This window comes from Dunckerocampus dactyliophorus, chromosome 18, assembly GCF_027744805.1.
Source record: "Dunckerocampus dactyliophorus isolate RoL2022-P2 chromosome 18, RoL_Ddac_1.1, whole genome shotgun sequence".
Classification (NCBI taxonomy): domain Eukaryota; kingdom Metazoa; phylum Chordata; class Actinopteri; order Syngnathiformes; family Syngnathidae; genus Dunckerocampus; species Dunckerocampus dactyliophorus.
Window position 1 is genome coordinate 16349420 of NC_072836.1, and position 20581 is coordinate 16370000.

The following is a 20581-nucleotide window of genomic DNA, read 5'->3' on the forward strand; positions in this document are numbered from 1 at the left end:
GTGAGGGATGTGCTGCTGAAAAATCCAATTGAGCCCTCAGAGCTCATAGAGCCATGCATGCACCATTTAACTCTCTGAGAACCAAAATACTTTGAACAGGAAAGAAAAGTATGCATTTGTATCTGCTGAGATTTAATACAAGTAGGAAATGTTGTACCGGCTCAGTTTTGACGAATAAATACTGTTAAACAATCTCCAACAGCAGCTGCTGCCTTGAAAATGTCATTTTAAATATCCTCATTAGCGTAAAGGTAGAAACACACAACATGCAGTACTGCGATTCACATATATTTCAATATATATGTATGATGATTGGTGCGTACATTCTCATGTTTGTACATCGATATACAATATATTATTTGGTATTTTTAATAATACACATGAACAAACTGACTTTTTCAAATGCCAATTTAAGGCCACATGTCCTTTGGCGACATCTAGTGGAAGGAAAGGTACCTGCCCAAAGAAACGGTGGAAGGCCAGTGCCAGCTTGACTTTTATTTGCATTCCTTTCGCAATGCAGTTATTCATATAAAAGCAGAAAAAACAAATGAAAACTGGTAATTAAATGTAAAAAAAGTGAATTTTACCGTTTTTTGCAACTGTATGATTGTACTTATCAAACGTAACTGCTAATTAAATGTAAAAAATGTATGATTTTTCATTATTCATGATCTGAATTAGTGAATGTATCCAATTTTGCACACATTCAATAACAAGTTCACCCTAGTTCATTCTCGTGTGGCCAAAGATTTACATGAAAAAAAATACGGTCATTTATAGCATTTTGTCTCGCAAAATCGTACAAATTGTACTTCAAGTGTTTTATTTAATAAAGCCAACACAAAAAAATCAAACTCATACTTCCCACCCCATCATTCATGGCTCTTACGTAAGAGACAGCAACACGTGAAGGTTACTTCTCTGTTCTGTTCAAGAAACAACTCCGTGCTTTCTACCAGTCTGAATGAAGGCGTCGACGCAGTGGTCGATGTCTGCGTCAGTGTGTGCAGCTGAAATCTGAACCCGGATTCTGGCTTTGCCTTTTGGTACGACCGGGTAGGAAAATCCAATCACATACACTCCTGTGGAGGACAGAGTCACGTTAAGAGATCTTAAAGGAAAACTGTGCTTTTTTGGAATTTTGCCCATCATCCACAATCCTTATGTGAGACATGAACACACATGTTGTTCTCTTTTCTGTGCGTTTTAAAGATCTAAAAACAGTTCAAAAGAGCCAGCTCATTACTGCACGTATTCCTCCAATAAAGTCGCCTGAAAAAGTCTGCAAAAAGCGCCAACAATGCTACATTTACATATAATGTGACGTGCATATTAACCACGCTACAGCGACATTGTTATTATTATTAGCATTGTTACGCTGATCAAACTACATTACTGGCGTATTGACACCTCGCCATACCACACCAGCAAGCCACTAGCCGGCTAGCGGATAGCTTCACCAAAGACTCGACCGTAGCGCGTGAGCGTGACGCTGACGCCTCAAACACTACCAGCAAGTAAGGCTACATGTTCGAGATGTCGCCACTGCTGCTGTGTTTTTCTTTCCGAGTTTGGAAAAGTTAATGCTAGGTGTTCGTTTCTACAATGTTGCTATGTGAAATCAATGCACCGAGCACGGAAGCTCCGGTAATGCTTAGAATGGCCGAAATACGCGGAATACTGGTCACAGCATGGGTATAAAACCATAAAACATTGTTGGAGGTGTTTTAATAGCGGTCTTTGTAGACGCTTTTTATCTGATTGTCTATCTTTAAAACCCACAGAAAAGAGAAAGACGTACGTGTTCATGCCTCACATAAGGATTTTGAATGATGGGCTAAATTCCAAAAAAAGGTGCAGTTTTCCAATAAGGTCCCACATGAAGTGATGAGTTCACATGTGCGCATGCAGCAGTGGTTACGAGACATGCTAAGAAAAAGACGACATCCGATTGGACACGTGTCCCACCTAGCTTCAGCATGTCGTCTGCCATGAGGGAGGCCAGCCGTGCATCGCCGAGCATCACCGGACAGATCGGGTGAGCGGAGCCTGAGATGGTGAAACCAGCCTGCGTCATCTTGTTCCGGAACCTGCGGAAAAGAAAGAAATAAAGATCCGGATCAGATCCTGATAAAAACTAGGTCACAATCATAGCATTTTGTATGACAAAGTCATGACAAAGTATATACCAGTACTTCTCAAATAGCGGGGTGAGGTGTCAGGGAGGGCGTGAAAGGCAGGGAGTACCATGCTCATTAAATTTCTTCAAGGTTGGCAGGTCTGTTAATGTCTTTATTCAGGCTTGAACAGTGACGGTGCCAGCAACTCATACAGTGGTTTGTACAGATAAATAAATAACTACAGGTCAAGTCCAGGAGCTAGGAGGGGTGTCTCTCAGGGGGGACATGACAAAAAGTAATTGAGAACCACTGGTATATGCTCTACAAAAGGCCTAATAAACACTTGCGAGTTGAGTAAATAATTGTAATAATTATTAAAAAGGTATTACCTCAATAAGTCTTATACAGGAATCGGAACGAATTACAGTAGTCCCTCGTTTATCGCAGTTAACTGGTTCCAGACCCAACCATGATAAGCGAAATTCCACAAAGTACGATTCCTTATTTAGAAATCAAATATTTCCTTAGTTAGCGTACAGGAAACATGTGTGTGACCTTCTAAATACCGGTTTTAACATTGTTAGAGCCCTCTAAAGATGAAATAACACCCCTATAGTCACCTTTACATTTGTATTTCCCAATATAGTAGACAAAATCAAAGAAAATAAGCCATTTAAGACATAAATAAGACTCGCGCTCGTGTGTTTTGCTGCAAATGTGTTCTGGTGCTAGGTGACCTGGCATGGCCAGGAAGTGGCATCGGGGGATCAGAGTTGAGTTTTAGCTTGCGTGGGTTGCGGTCCCGTGTTTTTTTTTTTTTTTAAGGGCTTTTTACTTGAGATTATTGTGCCTGTTGTGAAATAATTCAAACCTGCAATAAAAGCATGTGGTCCCGGCTATTACGTCTGGTGCTTGTGTGTCTCACCGCACATCACAGTAACATTACTGACACCGAGGGACCGGTGTAGAATACTACATATCACAACGTCAGTCTTCTGAATGCCTGATATTTGCATTTTAGCTCATTTAGCCATTTTCATGCTTGAAAATGCTTAATTTGGGCAAAAAACAGATCAAATGTGCTTAAACATTTACTAATTATAGGCTGCATTGAACCACGAAACAGCATGATTTATGAATTAATATATTTTTGAAAAAACTTGATAGTTAAGCCACGATATTTGAAGAGCGAAGTATTGAGGGATTACGGTACTGCCTTGATAAGTATTATGTACTCTTAAAGACAAGTATCGCCATGATAAGCCTTTTTTTTATATTAAGAAGATTGGTTGAAAATGTCCACCAGTAGAGCTCCAACAAGACCCCTCTATGGACATGATATTGCGGGGACCAAATCGTACAACAGATGGGTGCCATTATTATCTAAACAGCTAGCAACAATGAAGTACCAGGTACTTGTGTCTTGCCGACAGTCAAGCATGGTTAAGAATATTGTGTACTTGACTTGTATCCCTTGAGAATTTATCAAAATGGTGGCGAAGCAGATACTGGACACATTTCCCCATGCGAGAGCACAATGACCACAATCATGAAAACGGTGGAGTACCGCATGGTTTTGGCTGACATGCTCTGCGAAATCTCATTGGAGGCGAGCAGCAGCTCCACAGCCCGGGTAGCGCAGCCCACCACAGGAGGGGGGAGGGAGTTGGAGAAGAGGTAAGGTCGAGAGCGCTGCCTCAGCAGGTCTATGAGGGGTTTTGGACCCACTGTGTAGCCACCTGGAAGAACACAGATATGTTACTTTTTCTGTTTCTGCACCATTGTTGGCAGAACTTCACATGATGACATATATTTAAAAAAGGTAACACACCAGCTGCACCTCCCAGGGCTTTTCCCAGGGTGGAGTTTACAATATGAACTCGATCCATCACTCCCAGAAGCTCATCGGTTCCTCTGCAACAAGACATAACATTGGTCCTTCATCTCTTAATTGGATCCACTGCATTTGTATCAGATACTTTAATATTTTAATACACACTAAATCCTTTTTGTATGCAAATTTGGTTTTATTTTTTAATCTTCTACTCGCCTGCCCCGGGAACCAAGGAAACCTGTAGCATGGCATTCATCTATGAACACCAAGGCTCCATACTGCTCTGCCAGGTCACAGATTCCTGTTAAAGGAGCCACATCCCCGTCCATCGAGAAGACTCCATCTGTGACGACCAGCCGCATACGGGAGGACTGAGGAGGACAAACCCTGATAGTTATGCTGTCCACTGGGGGTGTCAAGAGACATAGGCCTGTCACGATAAGAAATGTTGCCGGATGAAAATTGTCCTACAAATTATTGCCGATAAACGATAATATTGTCAATGTTATTTTGAGACCACTTTTCACAAATGAAGTTGTACTCTTACGTCTTATTATTTATTGTGTTACTAGTCTGTGCATCACTTTGGAAATGGTGTTTATAAAATGTTCCATATAAACCAAGTGGATTGGATTAGAAGCACACCGTATCAAAAAGCAATAAACTTTAATTTCTCAAGAGTAGTTAACATTTTAATTCGAATGCCGAGCGCTTTTAAATGAAATAAATTAAAGAGACAACATACAACGAGAAATCTTGTCATATTTTAACCTTGTGAGATCTTGTGACACCCCTAATTGGCAACATAATACCGTCATTTCACTAATAGAGGCAAATAAATGCGCAAATGAGTCACTAATAATCAGGACCAATTCATACAGTGGAACTATGTTTTCGTCGTTACATTGCGGCCTCATTCTGTCATTCATTAATAAATCATACCGTTTTCTGGTTGAATATAGCCTATTATTAGTGAAAAACTTGCACATCAAGCAAATTTTTAAAGCATTTTCAAGCATAAACATAGCAAAATGAAATAAAATATTAGGCATTCAGAAGACACATTCAAAGACATGATGATATGCAGTATTCTACACTGGCCACTACGTGTCAGTAATGTTACATTAATAAAAGACATAATATGACGATAGTCACCGCAGGAAGTAGTGTATACAAATCGCCAACATGTAAGTCTGTATTATGTCTTATTTTCTCTTACTATGTCTACTATATTGAATAACACGTGTGTAAAGGTGGCTATAGGGGTGTTACTTAATGTCTAGCGGGCTCTCATAATGTTAAAAACTGTATTTAGAAGGTCGTAAACAGGTTTGCTAGGCTGCAGGAACAAAAATATTGAATTTATAAATAAGGAATACTAATTCACTTATCACGGTGAGATTGGGAACCAATTATCCGCGAAAAATGAGGGATTACTGTAATTCGTTCCGAAAGGTCAGAAGAAAGGTTTCCCTATAAATAATTATGCGCATCACCGAAAAATATGAACACAAAACACATTTTGTAGAGAATTAAACAAAGCAAAATACATATAAACGACATATGAAATGGATAAATGAAGATTTAACTTGACTTTTTCCCAAGACTTGTTGGTGAACACGCCGTTTCACTCTAGTCCGTTACAAACTTAACTTTAGAGAGTGCACGGTTAGGGTTGTATACTTGCTCACTTGAACTTTATTGAAAACTTCAGCAGCAGGTGTAATTACTACACACACAGGCCCGGCTCACTATGTGTCTCCCTTAAATTATTCCCTCTGCAACGTGTGTCCACTAGGAACCTTCCTATTACAATCCTATCGTGACAGGTTTTTCTTGAATTCAATATTGCTACTCACCTTCTTTACCAAAATTCTTGCTCTTTGGACTTTTTTGGCCCCATGGTGGGTTATTTTGTAGCCATAACTTAAAAACAAAGTGCAGACTGAAAGCCTATTCGTCTAACACTCAGAAATACACTCACTCTGTCTTTCTGGACAGTGGAGCCGTGTTCTTTACACTGATCCAGATCACAACGGTTACTAGTCATCCACAGCAATGCAGCATCTGAAACCTCTCTAAACCTTAAATAACCTGAGGACAGAAAGATGCTCCACACACCTGAGACTCCTTCAGCTTGCTCTCCAAATCACTGAGGTCCATGTGTTTGTAGCGCAGCCTCTTCGCCCGACACAGACGGATCCCGTCAATAATGGAGGCATGGTTGAGCTCATCTGACAGCACTGCATCCTCTGGTCCCAGTAGGACCTTGTCGAGGAGTAATGCAGTAGTCAATAGCCAACACAACAGGGGGAATGCATATGTCCGTAAAGTCTCTATGCTACATCATGCACACCTCAAACAGCCCAGCATTGGCATCAAAACAGCTGGCATAGAGGATGCAGTCCTCCCTCTCATGAAACTCTGCCAACTTCCGCTCCAAATTTTTGTGCAAATCCTGTAAAATCACACACAAAAATGCATCCTTGGAAAGGCCAGACTGGATGATTCGTCCCTTTTGCGTGTCATTGTAATAATAATCTAATAATGTGGATGGTGAGCGTTCATGTGTCATGTGGTTGAGTGAGGCACTGTACCTGAGTACCGCAGATGAATCTGACTGAGCTTAATCCAGCTCCATATAATTTGAGAGCATCAATCCCTGCCTGGACCACCTCTGGATGACTGGACAACCCAAGGTAGTTGTTGGCACAGAAGTTCAAAATGCCTGGTAGATTTGGGAGGTCCGAAAAAAAACAACAACCTGTCAATAAGTCAGCCAGATGGCCTTGAATTTTGCCCATATTCCCAATACATGCATGTTACACAGAGACAACTTCATGCTACCAAAATTACTTATTTATTCGTGTAAAATGCTGCTGATTTTATGCATTTTTGCTGTTTTTTGTTTTTTTTTAAGTTTTCTTGTGAAATTATATTTTTTTAATGTGCCAACAAAAAACAGCCATCACGAACTAAAGTCAAACAAGAACATTTTTAAGTAAAAGTATCGATATCAGAATCCCATATGGCCCCTTGGTACAAAAATGCAGTATCGACCACCCCAACTAATCAAACAAGCAACATATACTGTAGTAGCTCGTGATGCGTTTAAGGACAAAGTACGATACAGTACTCACTGCCACGACTCGTGTCCACGTTGATGTGCGGTCCCTGTTTGGAAGTGATGATCCTCTCAGATTTCCACGTTCCCGCCGCACGAATAGACTCTAGTTCGCCGTTTAAGACTGCTCTGGCTTCAGCAACAGCAGCGTAGCTACGACTCACGACCGAGGCCGAAGGTTGAAAGACCCCCCGGAGAGGGTTCACCAGAGCCCAGCCAGCTTTGCCCAGAGACATGACCACTAGCATGTGTGCTTCGGTTAGCAATAACAGGGAAGATGGCTTTTTTCTTTGCAAAGAAGGGGGCGTCACATTATGGACCAATCAGATGCCAGAAAGCAGGTGATTTGATGTCCAATCAGATGGCTGAAGGTCTGAGCGGAATGAAGTTTTACGAGCTCCGAGTCACATGTTGCGAAATATAAATATAAACGTATTTTGCTACACGAAACACTACACTATCCATTTGTGCAATTTTTAAAAACAATTATGACTGTTCGAATGCATTTTTTGTTGCATAGGCGTGGGTGATACAATTTTCTAAATCGTTGAATTTTTCTTCTATTTGTTGACTTATTTGAAAACAATGTGACAAAACTTGTAAATTCATTCAACAAGAGTGTATAATACAATGTAACAATATTAAGAAATAGTCAAATAATTATTCCCTTGTATTATTGTTCGAGCAAAATAAAGTCAGTAGTGAAAAATATCGAAACAAATGCAAAAGCTACTATTGCTTCTCATTCAAATCCTTTGTCTCTTTGCCCCCAAAGCCGTTCTACATCCAATGACTTGAGTTTGTTAACAATACAACAAAATATTAGAAAATGTCCTTTATTTTCAAATGCAAATGTACGGTCTGAGTCTGAATACATTTTAAACTTACTGTTCAATTGAGAAATATGTTAGTATAATACATTACACATATACAGTGCCTACCGGAGTGTGTTTTCGTTTCGATCTTAGGCGCAAATGAACAGGAAAGCAATGTGTTCTTGGTAGTTTGGTTTATTATATAATAGCAGTCTGCATTGAAACTTAAAACATCTTAACAAAGGAATATTATGGAAGTAAAAAAAACAAGAAACTAAATTAAAATTTCTTTAGACCCTATATCAATATTAACATGGAAAGAAGCCTCAAACTCATTACATGAGAAACTGCTGAGACGCCCTTACATATAAGTTAAGTGTTTGCTACTTTGACAGAGGCATGAGCTGTAACCCTTCATGAGATGTCACAAAAAAAATCATAGCAATATAGTTATTTATGTTGCAAAAGTAACAATGTTCCATGTCTCCTTCTTCAATAGCAGGAATGTAACCATAGAAATTGTGCAAATGTTTGCATTACCGCCACTTAATTATAACGTCAAGTAAAACAGTCCTTCACACACATTATCAGTTAAAAACCCCCCAGCAAAGCAATAAAACAAGTACTAAATATGGGCTGAAATCCCTCATGCCGAATGTGCCAGTTGTATACATGAAAGCAAAATACAGCTCATCTCTCCCTGATGGCAGAGGGACTTTGCGAGTGTTGTTAGGTTGGCAGGTGGGCGTGAAGCTCAGGACTCTGAGTGGTTGGCGTCCTGGGAAGACTGTCGCACTGAAGGCAGCCGCTCAGCCGCTTTGGCTCTTTGTGCCAAGAACCTGTCAAACTCTTCGGAGGGAGACGAGCACAATTAGAAAAGAATGCCAATGCTCTGCAGCTCATTTATACACTAAAAATCTAATTCATGAGCTATGTCGGTAGATAATACACTCATTGTTTCCCGCAGCACTGCAATTTATTTATTTGTGGCGGTGAGTTGCGGGGGGCTAGATTACGTTCTCAACTAACTTGCATGATTGCCCATTGTCATTTTTATGGACACTGTGGCGGACAAAAAGTGAGGAAAAACGACGGAATAAGTGAGGAATAACGGCAGTAACTAATTTTTTTCATTAATTACGTTAAACGTTTTTAGCGTAATTAACACACACACACACATCATGGCAAGCCACACCTCTGTTATGACGACAGACGGAGTTACAGTGTCGTGTCACCACAGAGTCTGATGCTCTTTTAGAACTTCATTCTGACCTGAACACATCAACAGCAGTGCAATTCCAACACCATATATGTAGCTCCAACTCACAAACACGTCTCTCGTCCCTTCGTCATGGAAACGACACTTCCTCAAAGTCACTAGACGACCGCGAGATGCGTTCACAGAGACTCGGAACATCACAACGTCTTCATTAGTTTATTAGCTCTACCCGTTCATACAAACCATATACAGTACGTATCTCCAACTTGCAAACGCGTCTCTCTGTTCGTCCTCGAAACAACACTTCCTCATTCTCACCACAAGGTGCATTCACGGACACTCTGAACTCCGAACAAAAATACAAAGAACAACAACGTGTGGATATTCATGTCACTGACTTTTTAAACTCTTAATGCGGAAGTACAATATGCTGCATTTAAGTATGCTCGATTCAATTATTCTGCTATTAAAGAAAGCAGTGTTAGGTAAATGGATTTTCAGACATGTGTGCTATCCTTAAGCTTGATTTAAATTTGCCGTTAATTTGGACCTGTTAATACATACAAATACATATAATCCTGTCTTGTTATTTCTTTCAATAAAATACAGAAAAAATGGGCGTATTGCAGACATAGTTGCAAATGGTGATTAATCCTGATGAATTAATTTGAAAACCGTGATTAATGCGATTAAAAATTGTAATCATTTGACAGTCCCATTACAAATACAAATGAACTTTTTTCTTCTGTCGCTTCTTTTTGTGTGTGTGTGTGTGTGTGTGTTTTTTTTAATGGCCCAAACAAGACGGAGCCACCTGCGAGTGTTGTAAAAGTCGCAAGTTGTTTTTTTGAACAGGGTATGAACACTTTACATATCACGACAAAGTTGCTAAGATGGCCACACTGATCCCTCCTGCTGTATCTTCTTCTTCTCTGGCAGACACTTCAGACGAGTTTTTGAAAGAAACTATTCAGTTTTGATATTACTATTTCAAAAGGTGGTAGCTTGACAATGGTTCAAGATAAAGGCATACTTCGCGTCTGTGTAGGCTCTCAGTCGTACACGAGTTGTCCATCGAGGGAAAGGCTTCTTGAGACGTCATCTGTACTTCTGTGAAGAAAGTGTCGAACGTTTCGCTCCTCATCCGAAGAGCTTCGTCAGCGAACTAACAAGTGCTGGTAGCCTAGCCTATTGTTCCAGAACAATAGATGCTAACGAGCCAGTATCAGAGTCGTTCATACCCAACTACAGGGAGCTACACTTCCCTTTGTTCGGAGGTGCTAATGGCAGGATTACTCCGCCCAGTCTTAGTGTAAGGAACCAATAGGAGGAGGGTGTTGGCACACCAATTCCGCCCACTCTTACTGTATTTAAGGCCTAGGCTACCAGCACTTGTTAGTTCGCTGACGAAGCTCTTCGGATGAGGAGCGAAACGTCCGACACCTTCTTCACAGAAGTACAGATGACGTCTCAAGAAGTCTTTCCATCGATAAAGGCATATTGTAAATGAGAAAGTCATCAGTATTACGCAAAGTTTTTGTTTGTGTGTCAATCTAATTTGCATATTATGAAATAACCAGATCCCTGTGTCCACGATACCCAACAGGCTCATCAAAATGTCTGATCCACTTGTGGTACGCTTCCTCATCTCTCAGGCAAACGGGATCTTGAACACCACTTCCGTCTCCACTGCTATTAGCAGTGCATTTTCGGCTGTGGATTCTACCGTATCTGCTGCTATTTCCATGTTTTTGTACATTTCCGTTACTCCCTCTCACCATCAGCTGTGTTTCGGCCACCCCTGCTACACCCACCACGTCCCCTCCTGCCGCCCCGAACACGGTGAAGCAAAACATCGGCTCCGGTGTGTGCTGATCGTGGACTATCATGGCGAGCGGACTCGCTGCCGCCCACCCACACGGGGGTTCAATCCCTATAAACTCCTAAACTTTCAAAAGAAACACACCCATAAATGTTGCTCAGATTCACATTACAGATGTCCACCATCTCCTGGTGTAAAGTAGTACCGTAACTACACGAGGCACAACATTTGCAGCTACGGCTTGTTAAATTCAGCAATGCAGCTTGTCGCAATTTCGCGACTTTGCCACTTAAAAGCGTTAAGAAGCGGAGTTACAACACCATTGAAGTTGGTACGACAAGCTACATTCACAGTCCCCTTATAAGGCGTTTAAGTCAAATCTATTTGTGGCGGTCCGCCATCAATGAATGAATGAGAAACACTGGGCCTGTGATTGAACAGGAAGTCAGCTGCAAGGGCGCTCACCTTCACTCGTGACACCATCAGACTCCTCAAAGTCATCATACTGTGTTGCAAACAGAAGAGACACATTATTGTATGTAAACATAAATGTATTTAATTAACATCTTTATTTGAAGGAAGCAGAAATATGAGACCAATATCAACTCTTGTTTAGCAAGCAATTGAACATGACAACTACACAAGCACGTAAAATGAAAAAATAACAAGACTGTCACCTCATCTTCCAGTGAAAGCCATTTCTCAATATCATCCATGACATTGGACTGCTTGACAGGAATCTAAAAGGGAGGGAAAAATATCACACGGGTAAATGTCATGAATTGTGACAATAGTGGTAACATCAAAAAACGCAAAATACCCACCATACACACACACACACACACACACACACACACACAACACGACATGAAGAGTACAAGCATCATGTAGAATATGAAGACAGCGCAAACCAAACATTTCCATGCTCTTTTTTCGGCGCCAACGCAAATCATACTATTAAGTCTTTTAAAACACTCAGAATCGCATGCAAACAAATAAAAAAGGGGACTGAAAAAGTAAACCACACACCAAAGCAAAAAAAAAAAAAAAATAATAATAATAATGGCAACCTCATGACAAAAACACCCAGAATAAAAAAGGGTGTGGAAGGGGGAATCGGGCACATTTTAGACACAAACCCACCATTCCCCTTTTAATCATCCAGTCTAACTTTGGTGAAGAGCTTCGGGAGGAGGATGGGCTGTAATCCTTCGTGCACAGATAGAGAGTTATTTGACAATACTTGTGATACAGTGCAATTCCCATCCCCACTTCTTACTTCCTCTATCCAGCACACAGAGTGAGTAACTATTAAGCAATGCCACACCCAAAACCTTCACAATGATTTACTAGTTCTGCTTTCATTTGAGAATCAACTTTACAGTTTAAGCTGAATAAGCAAATGACGCCCACGGCTCCATGAAAACACTTCACTCACACCGCACCCTCGCTTACCGTTTTAGAGTTTTGCATCGTGTTGTCCTGAGCTCGTGCGAGGCCATCCGGTGCAACGTCCGCATTCTCACTGAAACCCAAAAATATTGGAGCTTTGGTTAACTGGTCCGCTCATAATTCTGGAAAGACTTCCAAAAGCTCGTACCTTCCTGTTTCGGTCGAGACATTTCTTTTCTGTAATAGTGTGTCAACGTCATCTACGCTATGTGTATCTATGGGAGAAAAAGCAAACTCAGGGTAAATGTGAAGAATTAGCATAGTGAACAGCACAAAACATAATTCCACAGCTTATGCATAGGGAATGCAACCACGTACCGTAGTTGGCCTTATGAGTCACTTACATAAATAAATTAATGTAATTAATACATTAGAAATATTGATATTAACTACATTTAATAAATAATTATGAATGCAATACAACATAATATAGTAATTAGTCATATAACAAAATCAAAAATATATCAATAAATGGATCTACATAATAAAAATATAACATAAAAATATAAACTAAATGTATCTATATTATAAAATATCAAAAATAAAGCTAATTCATATTCATATGTACTTCTTTTTAAACATTAACATTTAATATTAGATTGATTTTAGTTTATTAATTGCTTAATATAAATATATTGTAATATATTACAATATAGAGTTTAGAAAAAAAAAGATTTAAAACCAAGCGAAAAAAAGAAAATGTTCAAGATACAGTAATCACAGTCGCATATACAGTCACTTGTCGCTTCAAATTTTGCGGCTTCACTCTATCAAAATACATTAATAAATCATCGCTGTTTTGTGAAAAAAAATGCTTAAAAAATATGCGTATTTAAGCTAATTTTACGCTTTTTTTTTTTTGGCATAAATTAAGCATTTTTAAGCATAAAAACGGCTAAAATAAACTAAAATACAAACATGCAATATGTAGTATTCGACCCTGGTCACTTGGTGTCAGTAATGTTACAGTGATGAGAGAATAGCCACCACAGAAAGTACTATACAGAAACTGGAAGTTAAAAAGAAGCAACAACAAAGAACTCTCTCAATGCCACCATGTGAGTCTGTATTATGTCTTATTTATGTCTAAGATGTCTTATTTTCTCTTATTATGTGTACTATATTGGCTAATATGAGATAAAGATGACTGTACGGGTGTTATATCATGTATAGAGGGCTCTAATAATGTTACAAAAATATATGCAGAAGGTCAGTAACAGGTTTTCTATGCTGTAACTACGAAAATATTCAATTTATGAATAAGGAATCCTACTATTATAAATTACACATAGGGAAAAATGACAAGGATTTACTGCACCTATCACTTACACCTAAAAAAAAAGCTGCAACTACCATTGCAATTTTCTGGGGAAAACTGCCGCAAAATCAAGCACCTCAAGTCCTGGAAGGTTCTGGAGAGACTTCTTAAAGTCTATAAAGAATTATCTTGGGCTTAACTGTTGATGCAGAAACCTTATTGATCAGTGGAATCATTACAAAAGATTGAATTGATTTGAAAAAAAAAAGTACTTACCAAGCCCTGCCATCTGGCTGGACAAGCTGTCCACTTTTGATTGGCTGAGCGAGCCTCCGTTGGCGACTGACGCAGCCTCTGACTGGCTGACATTGAGGTCTGTTAGGTTTACATAGGTATGGCTCTGCAAATGCAAAAAAAAAAAGGATCAGACTTGAATTTTCCACATTCAGAAATACCGACATCTGCGTCTACTACCACTGTACCGTTTGCGTCGCATCAGGACCGTTTGTTAACTGTCTTTCAAACCTAAAAACAGCAATCACATCAACAAACACATTAGCAATAAATGGCAGGAAGAAACTAGAAATGCGTGGCCACAACGTATCTCACCGGACATCCTCCAACTGTTCAATCATAGAGCGTGTCACTTGGTGTTATTGTTAACGGTACGTGATTTAAAAAATTCAAATAACTTGGTTTCATTAATAATTACTAGTAGTTACTTCATGCAGTACAGTGGTACCTCGCTTTTCATCATTAATTCCTTCCAAAATGCATGAAAACCAAAACACCCCTGTGCTAACCAATCAATTATCTTTGAAGACACATACATCCCAGCTATGTTAGGTGACAAAGCAAATCATTTGGTGAAATTAGTGAAAATAAAATCTGTACTTAATTTTATGTTCAGGACATGCTGCCTAGATTTGTCCCGATCCGATATTGATATTGGACCGATAGCAGCAAAAAAATTAGTAGGGAAAAGCAGGGCCAACGTGGGCTGCATCGCAGCCCCCCTCACCCAAGTCCAACAAAGACGAGCGGAAAACCCGCACAAGTGCGCAGAACCGGGGAAGTTTAACACGACAAACCCCATCGCGCATCCAAAGCAGCGCCACAAACACCAGCATGGAGGGTCATCGCAATACCTCGGAGGCCGAGTGTGTGTGTGTCACCTGTGGTAGCGAGAGAAGGCAGTGTTCATCTCGTCGTTGGTTGCCAGCAACTCTTCAATCAACTTCTCTTCACTAAGCTTGGGGACAATCTGCACAATCCTGTCCTGCATTTCCTTACATACTGTGTATAACTGCTAATGACACAATCAGACAGAGAATGTGTGGGCGGGGAGGGGTTGTGGTGGTGCAGATGTAGCACATGCGTAAAGTGCGAGATCAGTTAAGGGCAAGGTGATTTTCTTGCGGCGTGAATCGCATGTATTGGCAGGAATAAAAAGGGAGAAGGTGTCATTTGTGTACCTCCAGCAGCTCCATGTCGGCTTGTTTTATCGTGACAGGATCCAGCTGACTCATCATGTCTGACATCATTGTGAGGTTGCTCCGCACCACTCCCAGCTCTGTCTTTAGCGCTTTGACCTGAAGTGGCAATACTACCAACTCAACAAATGCTCGGGAAGGCAGAAACTTCAATTTCAGTTGTGAAAATGTTGTTTTTGATGCCAAAAGACTGATGTGAACCGCATTAGATTGTGCAGGTGCTCCTAATGTTGTGGCCAACATGAAGGGCAAGGCTAGGGCTATGTCCACATGAACACCGGTACCATTAAAAACCATGGCTGATTACAATTTTACAATACATTTTTTAAATAGATTAATCACAGTTTTCAAATTAATTAATCATGATTAACCACCATCCGCAAAAATGTGTGAAATGTGTCAGGTTTTACTGTATTTTATGAACAGAAAGATAAATGACAGGACACAATTATACTAGGACTGTCAAATGATCATAATGTTTAATCAGATTAATCACACTTTTCAAATTAATCAATCACGACTAATCACCATCCACAAATATGTGTGAAATGTGTCAATTTTACTGTATTTTATCAACAGAAAGATCCTGTAAATGACAGGACGATTATATTAGGACTGTCAAATGATTATAATGTTTAAATCAGATTAACCACAGTTTTCAAATAATTAAACATGATTAATCACCATTTGCAACTATGTCTGAAATGTGTCAAATTTTTACTGTATTTTATTAATATAAAGATAAATGACAGGACACAATTATACTAGGACTGTCAAATGATTATAATGTTTAATCAGATTAATCACAGTTTTCAAATTAATTAATCATCACCATTTCCAACTATGCCCGAAATAATGCCCATTTTTACTGTCGTTTATTAACAGAAAGATAAATGACAGGACACAATTATATATGGAGGTGTCCCGATACAACCTTTTCACTTCCGTTCCGATATCGATATTGAAGCCTTGAATATCGTTTGATACCAATATCAATCCGATATCAGCACTTATAACACAAAAAACATTCTTTATGTGATGGCCGACGTGTAAAGGATTTGATGATTTGATGATGATTTGCTGATTTTCAAGATAATGCACAGCAAATAATGTAATGTATGATAATGATAATGTACAGTAAATCAAATGTATCACTGTATTGATGAACGGGGACGTTAATCATGCACGATCAAGAAAGCTTTGGTTGCTTTTTCAGGAATCTGATTGATGCGGATGGAGATTTTTTTTAACACCGAAGTGAAGGGAATGTGCATTTTTCAAAATATGTTCACGTGGACACGGCCCAAAATAAAGAGATGGTTAAGGGAGGTGTGAGTACAACATGTAATAAGATAAATGGGAATACAAGAAATCCCCGCTACTCACAGACGGACGCACTCACAAAAAGCCCTAAAAATGCCTATTGTTTCATAACCAAAAGCAATTTTGTCCAGCTTTCATAGCTATTAGAGCTACTTTGAGAAAAAAAAAAGAAAAAAAAAAAGAGGTGAGCTATTTGGGTTGAAGCAGATCTCCACAACAGTGTGGTCACTGTCTTCATCTGATTTAGTGATCATTTGTCATTAAATTGAGGTTATAAAAAGAGTGGAAGCAAATATTCTAGCTACTCAAAATCAGGTGGCGAGCCCCGCTCTAAACCCTAGAAATATGCCTCTCGCATTTATTAAACACGTTATAAACGTGTGCTTAGAAAACGTGCAGTTACACAACATCACATCTTCCTGATGGAAAATGATGAGTGAACTGACTTGTCAGACTTGTCCCTCTGCTGGATTCGTAGCTGCAATATTAGCAACATTAGCTTCCCCCCCTGCTGATAGCTCTATCAAACCACTTTCTATTTATTTACAATTTAAAGCAGAGAAAAGAAATCCGCAAATATGCGGGGGAGCGAATGCCGAACCGGGACTAGGCGGGGATCTACCGTATAGTGAATGGAAAGTGGTAAGTGCAGCGAAGTCCATCACCTGGTTGGGAGTGAAGGCATCACTTCCATCTAGCGTCTGTTTTAGCTCAAGGGTCTGGGGTGGGTTTAGGGGAAGTTTGGAGGACAGCAGCGCAGCGGGGAGAGTAGCAACAACAGGCCCGTTCCGAGGCAAAGTCTGGTAAGCGAGGCACAGAAAGGACCCGGAAGAAAAGGTTGACCAAAGATGAGCGGTAGTGTTCAAGAGTCAGCAGTGGAAGACGTGTTTGTACCCTTTTGGGAGCTTGGACGGGGGAGTAGCCATCCAGTTCTGTCATAGGGAACTCTAGTCCTTTCCTGCGCAGGTCTTCATAAACAGACACGACACCTGTCAGGTCGGGCGAGCTTCGGAATGCGTCAGCCCACGCCTGGAAAAGATAACAATCGCAAAAAATCACGAGGTACTAATGGAACGTGATTTATTCTTTCATGTAGCCTCACCCTACCTGTATGATGCTGAGCACTCTGTCGTGTACTATCAGAGGAGGGTTGTTCCTAGGGATGATAGAACGAACCAGAACCCCCTCTATAAAATCCCTTGTGGTCACTAGGATGTGAAACCTGTATCCACAGTTTTTCACACAGGTTTCCAGCACCTGGAATCAAGAATCATGTCTCACATCTTATTACACATGGCCAACAATAAGAGGGTGGGGTTGTGTGTGGAAACACTCACTGTGAGTGCCAGCATGACCTCCTTAAAGTTTTTGTTTCCCACAATCCTCTTCTTTATGGATCTGACTGCATCTTTGGGCCTGGAATGAGAGAATATTCACCTTTCAGACAAATGCAACACTGTTTGTTGCATAGATGCCGACACGCATGCGCGCACCCTTCTTCTGAGCTGTTGATCATATCACAGATCTCCATGTTCAAAGACCAGTCTTCTGATGGCAGGCTGGAGCTGGTTGCAGTCTCTGTGACAAAGACATATAGACACGATTAATCACTTCCGTCCATCGTCTATGCCGCTTATCCTCACTAGGGTCGCGAGGGTATGCTGGAGCCCATCCCAGCTGACTTCGGGCGAAAGGCGGGGTACACACTGGACTGGTCGCCAGCCAATCGCAGGGCACATATAGACAAACAATCATTCACACTCACATTCATACCTGTGGACAATTTAGAGTAGCCAATTGTGGCGAGGAAACCAGCGTACCCGGGGAAAACCCCCCACACACAGGGAGAACATGCAATCTTCACACAGAGATGCCCAACGGAGGTTTGAACCCAGATCTCCTGACCGTGTGGCCAACATGATGATTAATTACTTGATTCATTTATTGTTTATTGACTTTATCATTATTTACAATGCTCATAAGACAATATATCAAATGAAACCACCAAATGTTAAGGATTTCATTTACTTATTTGGACAAAACACAAAAATAGATTACTAATCAACACTAGTATTGAAAAATTGCACTAAAATCTATATCAACATCAACATAATGTGCTTGTACGCAAGTCTACTCAACACACAAACAGAAATTCATACTCATTTTGCTACCTCCGTGGGTGTCAGCCACCCTTTTTTTTTGTTTTCATCATCTACGCAGTTGAGTGGAGGAGAAACATGTCAGAAGCCTAAGCTAATCGATGCACTTCAAAGAAGTAACTATATAGAAAGAAGTAAATAAATAAAAATACTCGTAATAATCCAGGACTTTTCACCAACAGACATTGTGGAATAACATTGAGAAAATGTCAGTTTTAAATGTGCCTATTAAATATTACTATGCAATTAGGCATGAATATGAATTTATTAATATTTATTTATTATTAATAAAAACATACTGAGCTGTCTTTAAGTTAATGCAAGAAAGCGTTGAGCAAACTTTGCCACAAAGTATTATACTAAAATAACAAATAAGTATCATTATAAAATACATTTTTAAATCAGGACACAATTTAAACAATTTTAGTGCAATTGTATTTGCATCGGTCAATGGAAACACATGAGAAATCGTTCAAGTGAACCTCCATCAGATGTAGGTCAGCAGGAAGTCCATCAAACTTCAGCCAATCAATTCACGACATGGTCACTTTTTGTTCCCGCCTCTTTTAAATTACTGGCTAGCAGACACGTCAATCAAGCATTAGCTATTGCATCTTCGTTGGTGTCAATAATGGCTTAATTATTATTGAATTAATGTAATGAACGAACCATAGTCGGTTGATGAATTTAAGTTTGCACACCAATTACAAAAGAAATTACATTTTTTGAGAACGTTAGCCGAGTAATGACTCAGAATTTGGTCTTTACATTGAAATCATGCTGGGCGGATATAAAAACAAGCTCACCGATACGCTGTCCTACAGGCGTGCTGAATGGGTTCCCCAGTAAAAACTCCATTGTGGAAGCAGTGAAGGCACAGCAGAGCACCGACGAATCGGGTCCGAGCCGTGCGCACGGGGCGGCGGAGCTCGCTGCTGCAGACCGCCGCTGCTAGCTGCACAAAGTGGGCCACTAGTTGAGCTGCGTCACGCCTTAAAGGAACATCATCATCTAGTCTTCAGAGATGTGATGCTGACCTGCGCCGCACACTGGCTGTTTTCAGTACTGCACTTATGGCTGTTACAGTGCCGTCTTTGTGACGTCTATTCTGTGATGGCAAGTGGAAAACATACATTTGTCTTTGTTTAACACTTGGTCTTAATATTTTATCATGTTACAATGCAACCGATTTACATAACTAATAGCATGTAGGTCTGGCTCCCCTGGTAGCCTGGCAAACTTCTGTTTTGTTCCGTCAACTTGCACCACTTGTTTTTGGGGTTTGTGTATGTGTCTTAGGCATTTGTAGTCTTGTCTTTTTCCTTTTTTTGCCTTTTCTTTTGCTTTTATATGAAGGCAGCATCGTTAATTTGATGCATTTTCCTGTTGCATGTGTTTTATTGCCATAATCTAGGCAGAAATACAGTGATGTATTCTATATTAGAAATGTTACTATACTGTGTAAGTATAATAATATAAATTGTTTAGTCATTTGCACTAATATATACTCTCAAATACCAGAAGTGCTAACTATAGACAGATTCCGGCCAGGGAATCCTCTAATTATCTTTATTATTTGTGTGTGTGTGTGTGGTTTATTTGTTTGTGGAACGCACACAAAACGATGAACAACTCTGTATCTGTCTCCTTTCTTCCTCCTAATAATCTATGTGCACCTTGCACCGCTGAGGCGTTCAAGCACATTGCGGATATGGACAACATGGGGTTAAAAGACAGCTTCTGTTGTTGCCAAACCGGTCCAGCTGCTCTTGTAAGCCGCACTGCCTGCAGAAAACACTCCTCAAACATAAACTCTGACAGCCCGACTCACCCCACAAATGACTTTTTTTTCTCCATTTTTTCACTAGATGTTCACACACGCAGAGGAAGCACATTTGTTGTGCAAATATCGGATAAAAGTGCAGCCTTACGTGCATATAAATGTGATTTGTCTCCTTC

General features: G+C 40.0%; 2 protein-coding genes across 6 annotated transcripts; both read right to left on the reverse strand.

The window, feature by feature from the left end:
• Nucleotides 1-108: 108 nt before the first annotated feature.
• Nucleotides 109-7371, reverse strand: gcat (glycine C-acetyltransferase). The gene is made up of 9 exons (XM_054760172.1): nt 7098-7371; nt 6555-6685; nt 6314-6415; nt 6079-6225; nt 4174-4328; nt 3955-4037; nt 3691-3862; nt 1972-2093; nt 109-1085 (listed from the first exon to the last, which is right to left on the reverse strand). The coding sequence occupies exons 1-9, from the start codon at nt 7327-7329 to the stop codon at nt 934-936; spliced, it is 1296 nt and encodes a 431-aa protein (XP_054616147.1). The 5' UTR covers nt 7330-7371; the 3' UTR covers nt 109-933.
• A 702-nt stretch (nt 7372-8073) lies between these two features.
• On the reverse strand, nt 8074-19616 carry tom1 (target of myb1 membrane trafficking protein). 5 transcript variants are annotated; one of them, XM_054760167.1, is made up of 16 exons: nt 19429-19616; nt 17957-18041; nt 17801-17879; nt 17571-17720; nt 17358-17492; nt 17129-17263; nt 15123-15239; nt 14823-14953; nt 14130-14172; nt 13924-14047; nt 12538-12604; nt 12393-12462; nt 12081-12146; nt 11615-11677; nt 11403-11442; nt 8074-8745 (listed from the first exon to the last, which is right to left on the reverse strand). In XM_054760167.1, the coding sequence occupies exons 1-16, from the start codon at nt 19478-19480 to the stop codon at nt 8651-8653; spliced, it is 1452 nt and encodes a 483-aa protein (XP_054616142.1). In that variant the 5' UTR covers nt 19481-19616; the 3' UTR covers nt 8074-8650. The 5 variants fall into 5 exon arrangements, with proteins under 5 accessions (XP_054616142.1, XP_054616141.1, XP_054616145.1 ...); XM_054760166.1 differs by having other exon boundaries at nt 14823-14956; nt 19429-19614; XM_054760170.1 differs by lacking the exon at nt 17129-17263.
• Between the last annotated feature and the right edge of the window lie 965 nt (nt 19617-20581).